The following is a 13,007-nucleotide window of genomic DNA, read 5'->3' on the forward strand; positions in this document are numbered from 1 at the left end:
CATAAATGTCCACAAAATCATATTTTGAAAGCTATAATAATCTGGAACAGTTGCTCATTATGCAATTTATGTGTAATAGCAGTAACAACTCTCTGAAGCCCCATTCATTAGAAGATAACAAAGCACTGAAAACAGTCATTAAGCCTGATAACTATTGCTCTTCCACCCTTTTGTATAGTAGAACAATGGATAAATTATCTGAGCAGAACGATCTGGTTAGGAGTAGTCTGCTACAATTTAATTCACTATTTTAAAAATCTACATAGCAGGAAAGTCACAACAGCAGTTACCTGCATCTCAGTGGAGGAAGAAAAGACAGATTTTGCAGTCTGAGGTACTAATAAACTCACATCTCTGTCACTACTCAAACTCTTACAATCTTAATTCATTGAATGGCACCATACATTTATACAAATGAAGAACTGAAGAAAAGATATATTAAGTCAAAATAGGAAATCTAAGAAAAGAAGAGAGTCTAGAGAATCATCTTTTCTTTCTCACACAGTGGTTGTCACTCAGTATTTGTCAAACTCAATGTAGGCTTGGTAAACATCAAGGCCTTGCCAGAGTAAAAGGATCTGAACAACACTGAACACTGCATTTTGTTCCAGGACCCAAGGAGTTCCCTCCCTTTCAGCACTCTTTATCTCATGTGATGACAAGATTGGACAGAAAGTAAATTACCAGAAAGACCTTTGCTTCCCCTTGCCTGTTCTAAATATTAGAGGATATTGACCTCCAGTCCTGTTTTATTTGAAGGAGTTCTGAATTATTTTCATGTCCTTACGAATCAGATAACATAAATCACACCTAGGCCCCATGGCAGTTAGTATTGCACTGCTCCATGGTTAAATCAGATGATGCTACAAGGGAAAAATCAACAGAGGCTTATCCAGTATTGACTCATGCATGCTTCCTTCCAGCCATGTTATGAATTATGCTAATACCCAGAGGTCAGAAATGAGATTAGAGACCTACTGTCTAAAATGCTTTACAAAACAACAGAAAAAAATATTTATTAATGTTCTTATGCGCTTTTGGACTAAAGATGAAAGACAGACAAGGAGGAGGCAAGAAATTTCACCATTCTCTTGTTACAGGTGGGGACTAGAGAGATCAAGTCTCCCTGACATTCTGCAGACTGATGTTTTTTGATCAGGCCCTTAGTGTCTTATCAAAGAAAGGAACCCGTGTCAGAGGCTGGATCCAGTCTCCAGAATCCTAGCCCATAACAAAAAAAAAAAAACTGAAATTGAATTATGATCTCTGCTTCTCTTATATAATAAGCAAATGTATTCAGAAGAGGGATCTCCTCTGCCTTTCATGAGACATTTCTGTGTCCTTTACCTGATCAGAGGCTGGTGTAATGCTACCAGTGACGCATGCACAGTGACGGATATCACTGACAGGTGAAAATAGTCAAACATGACAGGAACATGGTGGTGCAGACCTCTCCGGGGGTGGAAGTGAAGACACAGTGTACGGCTGCTGATCATGGGAATGGCTGGAACATCCCTCAGCCTGGAAGAGAAAGAGGTTTACAAGGATTAGTGAAAGCTTGAGTTGTCACAGCCTGTAACGTGATACAAGCAGCAGTCTGGGAGATGGCTTGATCTGAATTTTTATCACTGCCTGGTAACATTCAGAGCTTCAAGAGAGCTTACATAACTGATGAGTATCTTGAATTGTACTTATGTCTAGTGTAAATACAAATATAATAAATATAAATAATAAGTAAAAATATAATGAACAAAAGAGATATATAATGAAGATCCAATTTCCCTTTGTGATCACCCTTGTTGTCCACCTGTATACTAGTTCTGGAATCATCAAGAACTAATAAATAACCAAGTGATATGCAGTTAGCAAAGTACTCAGCTTGCTTGAATGTTCATAGCTAGAAAAGATTACTAATTGTGATTTTTAGTGTACAACCAATCTATTTTTCCTTAGGCAATCTGTGAGAGGTAAAAGCAGTCCTGTGTCAGAGCACTGAACATATTCAGAGTACCTTTCTAGATAGCTGATCTTCTGAAAAACTTTTTGCAAGAGGTCAGGCAAAGGAGTAGGTTAAGTAACTGCAGAGAAATTATACAATTAACACTAGCTTCTTCTATTTTCAGTAAATAAAACCCAATGCTTTCATTTCATTGTTGATTATAACTATCCTAGAACAGCTTTCCTAGTGTGCAGTCAGCCATATGACATCCAAGACATCTGTAAAGCATGAGATGTAGATCTGAGACCATGCCTAACTACGTCCTCCCGAAGTAAGTGCAAGTCATTCCTAAAAAAAAAAAGAATTATTTTACAGCATTAAAGACACTTCTGATGTAAGCCAATTGCTTTCCAGAGCTAAGAAAAGCTATAATGTCTTGGTTGAGTATGGTGTCGTCCCAAGCAATGTTTCAGTGAGGTTTGCAGAATACATTTCTAGAAATACCACTGCTTTTGTTTAAAGTAAACCGGATTAATCATTCAAATGATAACAGAAATGAAACGTATGCTTTATGCCACAATTTCACAATAATGTGAAAGTTGCATTTCTTTTTTATTTTTGGCTTTCATTTATGTTTCTTCTCTCAGCTGGTGACTGATGGTCCAGTCCCACCTGCTTTTGTGAACAAGGTTTCACTTGTTGTGTCTTGAAGATAAAGGAAACACATGCCTTGAAATTTGTTAAGATGCTTCTGGATATGAATAAAAACACATGAAACACAGCTGCTGAAGTCATCAGAAGCCTTTTCTGTGATTCAGCAAGGTTGAATAAGGTCTAGGATTACGCTTACTGCTATGTCTCAGGAACAGATGCTATTTCCATTTCACCAAGATTTTGGAATCAAATGCAGTGGGAAGAGATCAAAGTCAATGGGAAGACTTTTTCCTCCTAAAATATCAAGACCGCTTTGGTTTCCTCTCACAAGAAAAGCACTCAACATGCTCATCCACATATCTTCAGCCTTTAGTTGTCTCCTGAGATAAATGCTTTCCTGAACAGCAGCCCCTTTCACATGGAAGTCAGTGATGATATTTCCGTTGACTTCAATAACAGTAGAGATAGAGCAACACTTAAAACTCACACTTAAAAGAGAAAAAATGTTGTTCATTAATAGAGGAGTGTGAGACACACTTTTCAAATACAGAGATGAGAAACAGAAGGACTTCAACACTAAGGAAAAGGAAAGACATATCAAAGACATCCTTTTTCAAAAGGACTCACTTCATCAAAGTCATTTCCCAATTGAATAAACCCTGCATTACCAACTGAGCTTTAAAACAGCACTTACTGTTGTTCACTATCAGTAAAGTGCAGGTCCAACTTGAGCTGAAAGTCTGCCTCACTCAATGCATCTTCCACCTACAAAAGAGAAAGACAAAGTTATCTTTATAAATTGGCACCTACAATAGTGAAGACAAAGGAGGATGATTTTTCCTAATAAATTGACTCACTGGTACCTTCATCCAACAGATCCCACTAACAAGATCACCCTTCTCTTAGGGTCAGTGAAATATTGGATTGGATTTTGTGAGACAGCACATGAGGACAGCTGTCAGTTCTTTACACTCACCTGGAGAAGTCAACATTGGAAAACACTTCCAGCTTGGCACAGCTGAAGTAACTATAACCTAAGGAAATAACTAAATTAGACTGGAAGAGGGATTAAGCTGCCCAAAACTGTGTTTTATTCTTTTGGGATGTCTTTTCTTCCACAGCCATGTATGTTTAGTAGAATAAAAAAAAAATGAAAATTGTTACTATCAACATAAATGGAAATGTGAACAGAAAATCACTCGATTATCAAAATACTCCTTTTCTGTGAGTATAAGTATCCTTTGCTGTGCACCATAGTACACTGGAAAAATATGGGAACGTAGGTGGAAAAGCAGAATTGCACACTGGGGATCAAGTAGTACAGAGACATCTTTTTAGCCTAATTTAGGCACAAAAAAAGTAACGTGAGACATCTAGATTCGGTCTTTTGTCAGTGGAAAGCAACAAGTACACACATGCAGTGAGATGACCCATTTTGAAGCTCACATCTACAAAGGATAATTGATTTGTTTGTGCCTGTCTCTTTCCATTGACAACAGATGGAGCATGGACAAATACCTTGCTCTTGATATATTCAAATTTTAAATGGCTTAAATTAGGAAAAATTAAGTCTTCTTTCTCCAGCACATTAGCACCTTCTTAATATAATATACGAAAAATATACTGAAGACAATGTCAGAGGCATCTAACCCACTCTAACAGGTAGGATCCACAAAATACATAGCTTAGAACATGTTTAGTTACATTTCCCAAAGCTGAAACTCCATCTGCAGTGTGCCTTTTTCTGTGGAAGCAAGAAAAATTAGAGCCAAGGACTGGTTGTACTTTGTTGAAAAAATCAATGTAGACCCTTCCAAAGTAATATGGTGTTTCTTCTAGCATGATCACAGGCACTGAGATGTGAGAAGAAAATTCCAGCCTCTGTTTACTGAAAATGTGCCTTCTCTTTTGTGTTTGTCTCAAAACATCTGGAAGTATGTCTTTCAGCAAAAAAAGACTTTTTCCTTTTTAATGAGCTGTTGTCACTAAAAATCACAGTTGCTGGCAGTTGCAAAAGAAATAATCATTATTGAAGCTACAGACTGAATTTAAACTAGGAATTAATCTCAAGTATAGAGCAGCAGACAAAGCAAACCTCATCTGCCAACAGAGGGTTGAAATTTTGGGTCTGTGCCTAAGTACTGCTGAGCACCTGCAACTGTCACTGAAATTAGCTTGAGTTTAAACAAGTTCAATAGCTTCAGAGACAGAAGGCTAGTGACACTAGCCCAAAACAGGCTGAGGCAATGAGCAGGTATCTGAGAGGTATTCACAGCTGCACAGGATCAAAAATTACTGTGCAACTGTACAATAGGGTATATTTAGTCCCACAAGTGGATTGAAATTAGACTTCACAGCACAGTGTAAGAACCCATATAAAATCATGTCACAGTTGTCACTAGAGAGATTGCATGTTTTTCTGTATATATTGGAGGTGTATATAATAAAGCAAGTGAAAACTGGACTGTGGTTCTATACTGGAATCTTAACGAGAAAATAGCATTGAAAGGTTTATGCATGAGTTGAGTATCTAAAGCTCTCCACAAACACAGCTTATCTAGAAGTTAATCCAACCCTCAGACATAACAGCTATATACAAAAATTACATGACACAAGTTAATATACAGCTTTGATTCTTGCTAGACTTCACTGTGTTTTACTTTTCTTCACATATTAGAACCAAAGTATATAAGATCTTTTACAGGAGAGAAAATGAAATGGCCTTTCCATAACTCATACTGAAGAGACATTGAGATTTCTATCATTTATTTGTCAGTCTTCTGTATGCAATAATATTGTCCTTAAATGAAATATTGGTTGCTCCTTTAAGCACTACTGGGACTATTATGGTGTTTTTCACAGTTATTTACAAATGGTAATTGCCCAACAGTGTGATAGACAAACAGTTTTTTTTCTTTCTCTGAAGAAAAGATGTAAAGTTTTAAATGAACCTACTCAAGAAATCAGCTTGAAAACAAATCTCTGAAATATAATTCATGTTTGACTATCTAAGCCAGGAAGTGGTCCTTCCAGAGAAGGTATGAACGGTCTTCTGATGTTTTTTAAAAAGTTCTTCAACTTCTCAGCAATAGTAATGATTGAAATCACAACTCATGAAAGAGGAGATAAAGATCTTTATTTGTAGAAATACATTCATATGAAAGAAGGAATATTATTCTTTTCCCTAATATTCCATATAACTAAATAAAAGTAAAGGAAGTTCAGAACATCTGACCTCTGTGAAATGTTTCACATGCTGATCTTGTGTCCAGTCAAAAATGAAATAAGACAGTTCTGAAGAGAGATTTTGAAAGCTTTCTTTGAAATAAGTACATGCATTTCCCCAGCCTCCCCTGCCCCCCCACTAAATCAAGCAAGGCTGAAATAAATTAATTTTGTTCTTTCAGATTTGATTAATTCTTCCTTGTTTGCATCAGTGTTATATTACTCTGTACTTTCTTGTAACATCATCTTGTGTCTTGTGGGAAGTTCCTCATCGTTGGGATGGGCCTATATTTCCCCGTGTTCCTACCTTGGCCCTTAGCTTGTGCCAAAAACACCATATTTGGCTGTGAGCACACAAAATTCTCCAGAAAGCACTGTCCAGAAATCAGGCTGGTTTCTACCCTCTGCCTCTCTCAACAACGGAAAGAACTGACAGGGAGATGCATTTTATTAAACACTGTTTGGAATCTGTTCAATAAAAAGTATTTGCATATAAAAGTAGATGTAGTTTATGCAAGAAAGAACATATAGAAACCAAAATACTCCTATTTCTGCTGAACCAGTCTGGAATCAAAGGCATCATTTCAGTTTTTATTTCTAAGTTTTCAGGTTTACGTTTACTTTTTTTTTGGTTTTGTTTCTAAGAGCTGCAATAAAAGTTGTAACTGAAGTTTCCAGCATCCTTGTGATGTACTACCATAATATTTAACAGTTTAGCCAGGATGTCAGACTGAATCATCTGGCTGTCCCATCTCACTTAAATTTCTCTAGAAAGTACAAAATCTAATATACCATTATATCCCAGCATGCCTCACCCTGTCCTCTCCCAGCTGCTAAATTGTCCCCAAATGGAGCCAGCAAGCAAGGAGACAAGTTACCTGTTTTACTGCTTGATGAAAAAGGCAGTGCTCCTTCTTTAATAGGAATGAAAGCAAAAGCTTATGAAAATAAATTAGACTTTGTAACACTAAAGGCTGCCTCAGCCCTGCAATATTGTTTCCTATGAATTCAAGGAATGCTGCATTCTGGGATAATACAGAAAAAGGCATCTAATAAATGTCAGAGTTTTAAAGAACCATTTAAATGGTGAAAGGTATGCTCAGTGTGACTTGTAGATGGATAATTGAGGCTTCTTCCATATAACACCAAAAAAAAAAAAAAAAAAAAAGACATATTTCCATATTTAAGCTTATCAAGGGTTATACAGAAAAAAAAAAAAAAGAAAAAAAGAAAAAAGAAAACAATCTAATCTGAACATGCACACTGCAATTCTTTTTTTTTTTTTTTCTTTTTTTTCTTTTTTTGTACTGAGCCTATCTCATCTACAGAACTACCCTAGCACCATGAGGAGAAAGCATACTGCTCCCTTGATGTAATATTTGAATATGCCAGCTCTGGCAGCAGAAACTACAAGGAGCATATAAACCCAACACTCCCATTACCCAACCTAACTGCCTTGCCCATTTACAGAGAAAGCAGCAAACAGACTTACACCTCTCAACCAAAAATGCCACCATAGATCACAACAGGCACACATAGGACTGGCATACTCTGTGTGTTAAATAAGTTAAGTTAAGAAGTGATGAACAGAGACAATATTCAAAAGGCTTTGCTGAACTCAAGGTATTTCTCCAAAGCCCAGTTGCAGGAATTGCATCTGACATTATGTGATAGACATGCAATACCATCTCTGAACAGTAGCTGAAAATATAATAGCTTTTATTCTGAGCAAGGTGCCCTGTTAAGTGACACAATTTGCTTTTCCCCATATTTACGATGATTTTTTACAGTCACAGAGGACAAGATGTAACAGCAGAAAACAGAGAACTGGGAGCATTAATCATAAGTGAATTGTGCGAACCTGTGTAGTGGGTTTACGTGGCAAGGTTTTGGTAGCAGGGAGCCATAGGGGTGGTTTCTGTGAGAAAGATCTAGAAGCTGCCCCATGTTTGGGAAGGGCCCCATTGTTTTCCAGATCTGAGCCAATAAGCGATGTTGTTTTGCGCCTCTGTGAGAGCATATTTAAGACAGGGAAAAAACGCTGCGCCACACAGCAGCCGGGAGAGTCAAGGGAGTGAGAGAACAGCCTTGCACCAAGGTCAGTGTAGAGGGAGGGGGAGAGGTGCTCCAGGTGCCGGAGCAGAAGTCCCCTGCGGCCTGTGGTGAGGACCATGGTGAAGCAGGATGTCCCCCTGCAGCCCATGGAGTACCACGGTGGAGCAGGGTTCCATGCTGCAGCCCGTGGAGGAGACCACGGTGGAGCAGGTGGCCCTGCACCGACGGAGGCTGCCGCCTGTGGAAGACCCCTGCCGGAGCAGATTCCGGGCCGGACCTGTAGCCCGTGGAGAGGAGACCACGCAGGAGCAGGTGATCTGGCAGGAGCTGCTGCCCGTAGGGGAGCCAGGTTGGAGCAGTTTTCTCCTGAGGGATGGACCCCGTGGTACAAACCCATATCTGGAGCAGTTCTGGAAGAGCTGCTGCCTGTGGGAAGCCCACGCCGGATCAGTTCATCAAGGACTGCATCCCGTGGGTGGGACCCCACAGCACAGGGGACGAGAGTGACCGAGAAGGAGCGGCAGAGAAGAAGTGCTGTAGACTGACCATAACCCCCATTCCCCCGTTCCCCTGCGCCGCTCGGGGGGAGGAGGTGGTAGAGGGTGGATGGGGGGGAAGGTGCTTTTGGTTTGCTTTTTCCTTTGTTTTCTCATTTCTCTCGCTTGTTAGTAATAGGCAATAAATCTTGCTATCTCCTTATGCCGAGTCTGTTTTGCCCGTTACAATAATTACTGCGTGATTTTCTCGTCCTTATCTCAATCCTTGAGCCCTTTTCACATATTTTCTCCCCATTCCTCTTTGAGGAGGGGGAGTGAGAGAGCGGCTGTGGTGGAGCTCGGCTGCCCACTCGAGCGGAACCACGACAACCTGCTAAATGCAAGAAGTTTTATAAACCTTTACTTTTTGCATTTGACTCTTTTTAATACCTTCAGAAATGCATTTTGGGTGAACAAACCCGTTTATCCTCTTGTTCTACACCCTTGAAAAGCCAAAGCAACTTCATCACACAGAGATAATGGAGCTTTCTCTTTGTAAAACCACTCTGTAAGTACAGAATTGGGCAGGTGTTCTTTTCCCAAGGAACCTCTTATATAAAGGTGTGATGGGCACAGTGCACAAGTCAGGACAAGTTTTAGCTGCAAGGAATATCATGGGATTATTTCTTTCATTTTGTGAGGTGCATAGCTTTCTGAATATTAATGCAAAAATCATCAGAAATCATCCCTGCTCAACACAGCGGAAACCGCTGTAATTTGAGGGGAGGGATATTTAATCAGAGATGTTCCACTGTGGAAGGATAAAATTAATATTCAATTAAGCATGTTGGAACATTTTTCTAACGAATATTAATAACCTTGCACTTAGTACTTTTTCCTATAAGCACAAAACAACAGTTCTAGGGAGGAATAAATTGATCAAACTGCATGTAAAAAAAAAAAAAAAAAAAAGTGAGAGGGGAAGGGAAGCATTTGAAATGAGCTTAAATTAGGTTCTCCAGCTGTTTCACAGAATCACAGAATCACAAAATTTTCTAGGTTGGAAGAGACCTCAAGATCATCGAGTCCAACCTCTGACCTAACGCTAACAATCCCCACTAAACCATATCCCTAAGCTCTACATCTAAATGTCTTTTAAAGACTTCCAGGGATGGTGACTCCACCACTTCCCTGGGCAGCCTGTTCCAGTGTCTAATAAGACAATGTTAGATCTATATATAACAATTTAGACAATTTAGATCTATATATAACCCAGGTATGTTTGGGTTGAAGTTAGTCAAAACATAAATTTCAAATCTCTTCATGCTTAAATATGAAGTTACAAAGTGAAGGACAGCCAAGTATCTCTGGCCCCAAATCCAAGTTCAACGCATAGCATTTGATTCACACTGGCTGCACTAGTACTGATGTACTAGAGTATGTCAACAAGTTACTCCACTGGGAAGCCAGGGTGTGGACTACTCGTCATGATAGGTGCAGTGCATAGGGTCTGACCTAATGCAGATGTTTTCAGTGTTGGCATTCACATCTGAACAAATGACCCCATGCACCCTCATCAACAGAGATAATGATAAATACAGGATCTCCTTCTAAGGCAGATGCTGATGAGAGGTCAGATAAGCCTTGCCATTACCTCCCTCAGTTATATTGACCTGTGACAACACAGGAACCCCATAGTTACCTCTCATATGGAAGTATGTGTGTGATGGACACCTAAAAGTTAGGTAAGAGGAATCCCAACCCTCCTGTTTTTTATGGGTATCCCAAGACAACTCACCCTTTCGCCATCCAGAAGCAGGTGTACTCTGAAGTTCATTGTTTCATTAAGAATGATCTCTTCGTTCCTGTACAAAATCTGAAATATTCTGCTGTAAACGTTGTTTTCATGCACGCAGGCCGAGCAAAGGCTGGAATCACCTGCACAAAACACAGACAGACTACCAGTGTGATTTCTGCAGGGAGACTATTTTCTCTCCTACACTTCATGATTATCTAGGCCAGTTGTATTAGCACTTCTAATTAAACACTTGCATTATCAATAATTAATGTTAATGAAGCAGGTTGTTGTTGTGGATTGCAGGTTCCCAAGCATGGCACTTAAAGAAAACAGATGTTCATCCAACAGAAAAAGGTGCATGCTTTAGAATGAAACAGATTTTCACCTGAAGCCCACTGCTTATTAGATCTTCTGTCACTGACAGGAATAGAGCTTGGCTTGTCTAGCTGTACAAAACTACATTGTAGGCAACACTTACTGCAATGAGTTCCTTCCAGAGGAGTCTGCAATACCTGTGTGACCATTTAATGAGCAATTGGGCACCCGAGTGAGGTACTTTCAAATGGAGTCTTGGCTTTTAATCTGAATCACTTGCTAATTCTACTTCCATTGCCCCTGAGCAAAAACAACTTCCAAAATGTATTCAGAGCCAGCTTTACCTTTTTTTTCCAGCATTCAGTTCTGTAGCGACCTAAGCTTTTGAAATGTAATCCTTTAGCAAATGGTATTTTGGAACTCTCCTGATGAGGTGTGCTTAAAAAAGCTGTACTGATATCAGTCCTTCAAAGAGAGACAGATCTGTGATCTTCATCAGGAAGCCAGCAAGTACATGATTTTTAAAAAGAATAACAGTTTTTCAGGAGGTACTTCCGGGAATTTGTGTCTTTGCAGAATTGTTTTGAGCTCATGAGCTGGGGGAGGATAAAAGACCAGGTCAAGAAGTCTTGGGGACTGCTGGTTTGTCAAGAGCTTCAAATCAGGACAGGTCTATTCTGCTGTGCTAAAGCTACTGCTGCATAACTTGTAGAGCTGCTGAATACATAACTTGCAATCAGAAGTTGGTGAGTTGATACTGACAAAGGACTAAAGATTTCCAGAGGGAACATTTATTTAGGATGGAAAAAAAAAAGGAAGGGAGAGGATTTAAAAAAAAAAAAAAAGTACTAAAGGTCCTGGGACAAGGTCCTGGGACAACAATTGTCATTATAATGATTATTTTTTGTGGCACCTGTCTGTTGGAACTGGAATAGTTCCAGACAAAGAAGCACCTTCTTGAAAAAAAAAAAAAAAAAAAAAAAAAAAAAAAAAAAAGGAGGGGGGAGGGGAGGAGAGCAAATGAGTTGATTAGAAAATGATAGTACTTGTCCTAATTAATTAGTAGGACCAGGACCATAGGTCTATAGATATAAACTACATTCAAATCATTTTCCTGTTACTGACTTTTACCAAGCACACCCAGGATCAGCCTGTGTTTCACTCTGCTGTTGTCTTCCCAGCTCATATCCTTCACAATAGCTCTGCCAGACAGCCTAGATAAATGCACATTTATTTCCTTGTGCTACACCCGTTAGGCTAGAACGTTTCAGCCTGATTAGCTCTTCAAAGCATGCAGTCATATTTATTTTAATTTAAATCTCATCATATTAGAGACACTGCAAAAATCATATTAGGGGTATAATGCATTCTTATTCCTATCTGGCAGACAAAGGGAGCTTTATGTTATTTGATTTGGATATTGATATACTGGTACTCTTCTAAGATGGAAAGTTTAATGTCATTTACTTTTCAAATGCACTCCTGCACAGACCACTGCTAGTGTGTAATTGCTTTAGGAGCTGGAGTTGCAAGGTGGCACAAAGAGTCATTTCTCTTGTTGGGAAGGTCGAAATCAAAGACAAGCTACTATGCTTAGGGATGTCTCAAATCCGTGCATGTGGGTATACTACAGGGCCAAAAATTGCTTAGTTTTGAGAACGCAGATATAGCTTTGCAGAGATCTGGCAGAGAACTGCAGCAGATGAGTGCCTGATCATCCCCTAAGCAAAACCCGTCCCTGCCTGCTTCAACGGCCGCCGCCTGCTTCTCCATCTCCTGAAGAATGACATAAGGCTGTGGCAGGAGATCCCTCAGAGGAGTGCTCAGCAGCACGAAGACATCTCAGCAATGCTGACGGCAATACAGGCGTCCTGCCCCTCAGAGCAGAGGGGATGACAACATCGCCGCAGACGCCGCTCGTCAGGCAGCAGGACTCACTCACGCACCCTGTGCTTTGTTGTGCAGGCAGCAAGCAGGCTGCGCCGCTCTGCTTCAGCTTCTTCCACTCACAAAGTGGTACCCATGCCAGACAGGCGCTTCTTTAGCCTGCTCCACAAAAACCTTGTCATCATCCTGGGAACTTTTACAGATTTCTCCTTTTTCCTGGGATGCCTTCTGACAGCCATGTCTTTTGAAACCCACAAACTTGTCTGCTAGCAGACACCGTGGCAGGAAGGTTGGCGTTTGCACGGCTGACGTTCTTTAGAGCTGGTTGCTGGCAGAAGAAGTAGCAGATGTACACCTGTGCACACACACGCCTTTGGCACAAAGCATAGGGTGGCAGGAGAGCAAAGCTTCAAAGACTCCCCCTTTCTAGCAAAACCTCAGTTACCCCAACAGCTCTAGGATGTGCCTGCACTGCTCACCACTCGTGCAGTCCAAGGAAGATGGATGTAGTGTGTGGAAACTGCCAGAGGTAAGACTGTATCAACCTGTGCTTTTGCTAAATTTCCTCATTAGGAGTTGTATTTGTGACACTTCCAGTGTTCCTTAAGCTAGACGTAAGCCTATTTCATTTAATGGTTATCTTCTTTGGGTCGAAAAA

At 40.1% G+C, this 13,007-nt stretch overlaps 1 protein-coding gene across 1 annotated transcript in view; it reads right to left on the bottom strand.

Moving 5' to 3' along the window:
* Nucleotides 1-13,007, bottom strand: part of FAM135B (family with sequence similarity 135 member B) — a 194,708-nt gene that overhangs the window by 65,185 nt on the left and 116,516 nt on the right. The window contains exons 4-6 of the mRNA XM_082753173.1: nucleotides 10,148-10,287; nucleotides 3,288-3,358; nucleotides 1,348-1,521 (exon numbers count right to left, since the gene is read on the bottom strand). Coding sequence (XP_082609299.1) covers nucleotides 1,348-1,521; nucleotides 3,288-3,358; nucleotides 10,148-10,287 — 385 coding nt within the window. The remainder of the gene's footprint in view (nucleotides 1-1,347; nucleotides 1,522-3,287; nucleotides 3,359-10,147; nucleotides 10,288-13,007) is intronic.

This window comes from Aythya marila, assembly GCF_965140915.1.
Source record: "Aythya marila genome assembly, chromosome: 2".
In the NCBI taxonomy this organism is placed as follows: Eukaryota; Metazoa; Chordata; class Aves; order Anseriformes; family Anatidae; genus Aythya; species Aythya marila.